This window comes from Mizuhopecten yessoensis, unplaced genomic scaffold, assembly GCF_002113885.1.
Source record: "Mizuhopecten yessoensis strain PY_sf001 unplaced genomic scaffold, ASM211388v2 hete_36131416, whole genome shotgun sequence".
NCBI lineage: Eukaryota > Metazoa > Mollusca > Bivalvia > Pectinida > Pectinidae > Mizuhopecten > Mizuhopecten yessoensis.
In genome coordinates this window covers 1-3262 of record NW_018484471.1, presented here as the reverse complement: position 1 = coordinate 3262, position 3262 = coordinate 1, and the positions used below count along the sequence as shown (strand labels likewise).

General features: G+C 39.6%; 1 protein-coding gene across 1 annotated transcript; it reads left to right on the top strand.

Moving 5' to 3' along the window:
• The first annotated feature begins 677 nt into the window (after positions 1 to 677).
• On the top strand, positions 678 to 2234 carry LOC110444482. The gene has a single exon (XM_021488853.1). It carries the CDS (start codon positions 678 to 680, stop codon positions 2232 to 2234), a length of 1557 nt encoding a protein of 518 aa, XP_021344528.1.
• Positions 2235 to 3262: the final 1028 nt, after the last annotated feature.

Genomic DNA, 3262 nt, shown 5'->3' with positions numbered 1-3262 from the left:
CTATGAACTCTTTTGGATTGACCTACTCCACAACGGCGGTTCGCGGCAACAACTCACGACTGAGAAGACGTATTATTTCTAGATCTGGACGAGTCTGTGAAGATAAATGACGCCCAAAATTCTCACCAGGTATAAGAATCATCTACTAGTTCTAACAGTTTGGATATACAAAGACGTTTAACCATAACGGGTTTAATTCTGCCTTTATTAACGCAGACATTTAAAAATTTGACAACGAATTGCATGTACGAGGTGATTTTTTGAAATATTTTTAGACTTCATTTTTAAGATTTCAAAAGATTTTATAACATAGCAACTTAGTGAGGCAGTGATATACAGTGACCACAGGACAGGAGAGTATCCCTCCTTTTATCCACAACCTGCCTTCTTGGTGACACCACTAGACTAAACACTGGACATCGAACTGTGTAAAGGAGGTGAACGATTGTCTGATTCCTTGATAATATAAAAATCGATTCCATAACACATTTGTCTACTGGATCAACGCTGAACAACTAACACAGGGCGTGTGTGCAAACTACAGATGGTTTTCTTTGTGAATCTAGTGAAATATAATGCCTATCTCTTAGAACTTTTACCTTTAGATTTGTTTGTTTGTTTCTGTTTTTTAGACAAAAACAAAAAACGTTTTCCTCAGTGTATTTGAACATTACAAAATGGCCACAACCCTGTACAAAGGTCAAGTTCCTTCCCGTGTTAAAGGTCAGACCACCTGTATCCACCACAAGGGGAGACAACTCGACCTGTACTGTGAACAATGTAAGGAACTTGCGTGCACACAATGTTTATCCAATGTACACAACAGCCATGCAATGTGTGAGCTTCGTGAAATCATTCCCCAAAAGAAGCAGGGCATTACAGACTTCATAGACAAAACTGAGAATGTTGGCCTTTCAAGAATCGGCCAATTCATCATTTCTACCAATACACACCTCAAGGACAATGCCAGCACATTCGAACAACTTTCACAGGAGTTGAAAAATCAAACAAACAAATTAAAAGAAGGTCTTGACAGACTAACAACACAAACACTGTCTCTGTATCAAACAATGAGGGAGGAAAACACCAAACTACTACACCAATACAAACAGGACCTGGATAGGTACGACACCCAGCTGAAACACATGATAGTAAAATGCAAGACAGTACTTCAGCTTGGATCTAACCTAGATATTTATGATACAGACTACGAGATAACAAATTCTCATGCCACACGTCCTATAAAACCTACCCTGGACATCCCCTGCTTTACTCCAAACCGATATCCCGAGACTCATCTGAAACTAGCCTTTGGAGATATTTCCACGACAGATCAAGGTGTATGTCAGGGTCAAGGTTCAGCGGAACATGGTCGGTCAGTTGGATGGTCTGCTGACAGAAGATCAGCGGAAGATTCAAGGCATGGCCACACGTTGTTACCTTCGGAATGGCAGGCTCCGTGTGATATCTCCTCTACATGTCCTATCATTGGTGGTCAGTTGTGGACAAGGTTTCTTCGCACACTGACTCTCCTGGACAGGAAAGGTCAGGTGGTTGAGAAGGTCGAACACAGTGACCAGATCAAAGACATCAGTCTGTCACCCACAACAAACACACTATGGGTGTGTGATCTCAAAAACAGCATCATGGAGCTGGTATCAGGACATCTTACACACAGATTCAGCACCGACGAGAGACCTAGATGTTTATGCGTTACTGCCCATGAACGTGTAATCGTAGGGATGACCAAAGGCATCTCAATATTTACCACAAAAGGCGAAACAGAGTTAACTACAATGTCTGAAGGAGCGGAGAAGCCATTAGTGCGCTCACCATACAGGATCTCGGAATGTCCAGTCACCCACAACATCGCCGTGGTTGATGGAAATTTCAAAAGTGATGGCGGGGATGCGAAACAACAAGTTGTCGTTATGAATATGTACTTTAAGAAAATGTTTGTTTATGGTGGTGACATCCCAAGGGAATATGCAACACCGAATCGGAAACCATTTAATCCCTCTGATGCGGCCTATGACAGTGTAGGGAACCTAGTCATAGGAGACTTTAACAACTGTTGTGCCCTCCTCCTCAGTGGTCGGGGCGTGTTCCTCAGGATCATTCACACGGACACAGCCAAACTGATGGCTGTTGGCATAGACCATAAAGAGGATGCTGTGTGGGCTGTGATTGGATTGAGGAATGTTAAACGACTACCATACAGCAAACTGTATTAACACGTGGACACAACTTGTCTCATCCGATCGGCCATGTTTACAGTATGTATGGATCTATAGTTTACATAACTGTGTGTGTATTTGTACGAAGAAAAAAGATAAACAGAGAATACCGAAGTGTCAACGAAAATTCGAGCTCCAATATGATACAAAAGACAAATTAACATGGGAATCCTTGAAAAAAATTCTAGGATCGAGGGTCTGTATTCATGAAACTGTTTTTATGCTCAGGTTAAGAGTCTGTCTTCAAACCAATTGTCTAGGAACTTGCAGAAATCATGCGACATGGTAAAAAAATAAAGGGTAAACATTGAAAAAAGTATTGAGCTTAACATTTTCTCAAGAATTCTTCTAAAACAAAGAGAAAAAGTGAATTTCTGATAAATTTGTTATTTGAAGAAGAAATTTGTCTTCTTCATCACATACTCTGAGTTTGAGAAGGAGTCCGTTTTTATTAATACGGATCTAGGTGTTCCGGAAGGTTATGTTTGTGTGTTATAAAATACGTTATTCGAAATATAAGTGGTACAGCCATGTATGCGAGATAAGCGTAATTACAATATTATGTGTGAAATATGTAGGAGATATAATTTGATGACAATATGTAAGACCTGAAGACTTCTTCATAAAGAACATCTTAAATTAAATCATCTGACAATTTTGAGGAGACCGTAACCAGAGTATGGCCAATCAGGAATAAGGCAATTTGTGATGATTCGATATGGGGTGTAGATAAGGTATGAGACAATGCAAATTATGGACAAAATGGACAGGGATGAGATTGTTTTTTACTGACCTCAATGATCTTGACATTGCATGGATTGCACTTCCAGTTATAATTATCTTCGATAACTGCTATCCAGAATCAGCGTGAATACCTCTCATTAATAAAGATAAGTCATTATAAACGTTAAGTACCAGTGTAAAGATAACTAGGTATGTAAATGTGAATCAACATCAGTATAGAGATATCTAGGTATTTAAAGGTGAATTAACATCAGTATAGAGATATCTAGGTATGTAAAGGT

Coding starts and splice junctions, on each gene's coding strand:
- LOC110444482 (XM_021488853.1), top strand. CDS start 678: ATGGCCACAACCCTGTACAAAGGTCAAGTTCCTTCCCGTGTTAAAGGT.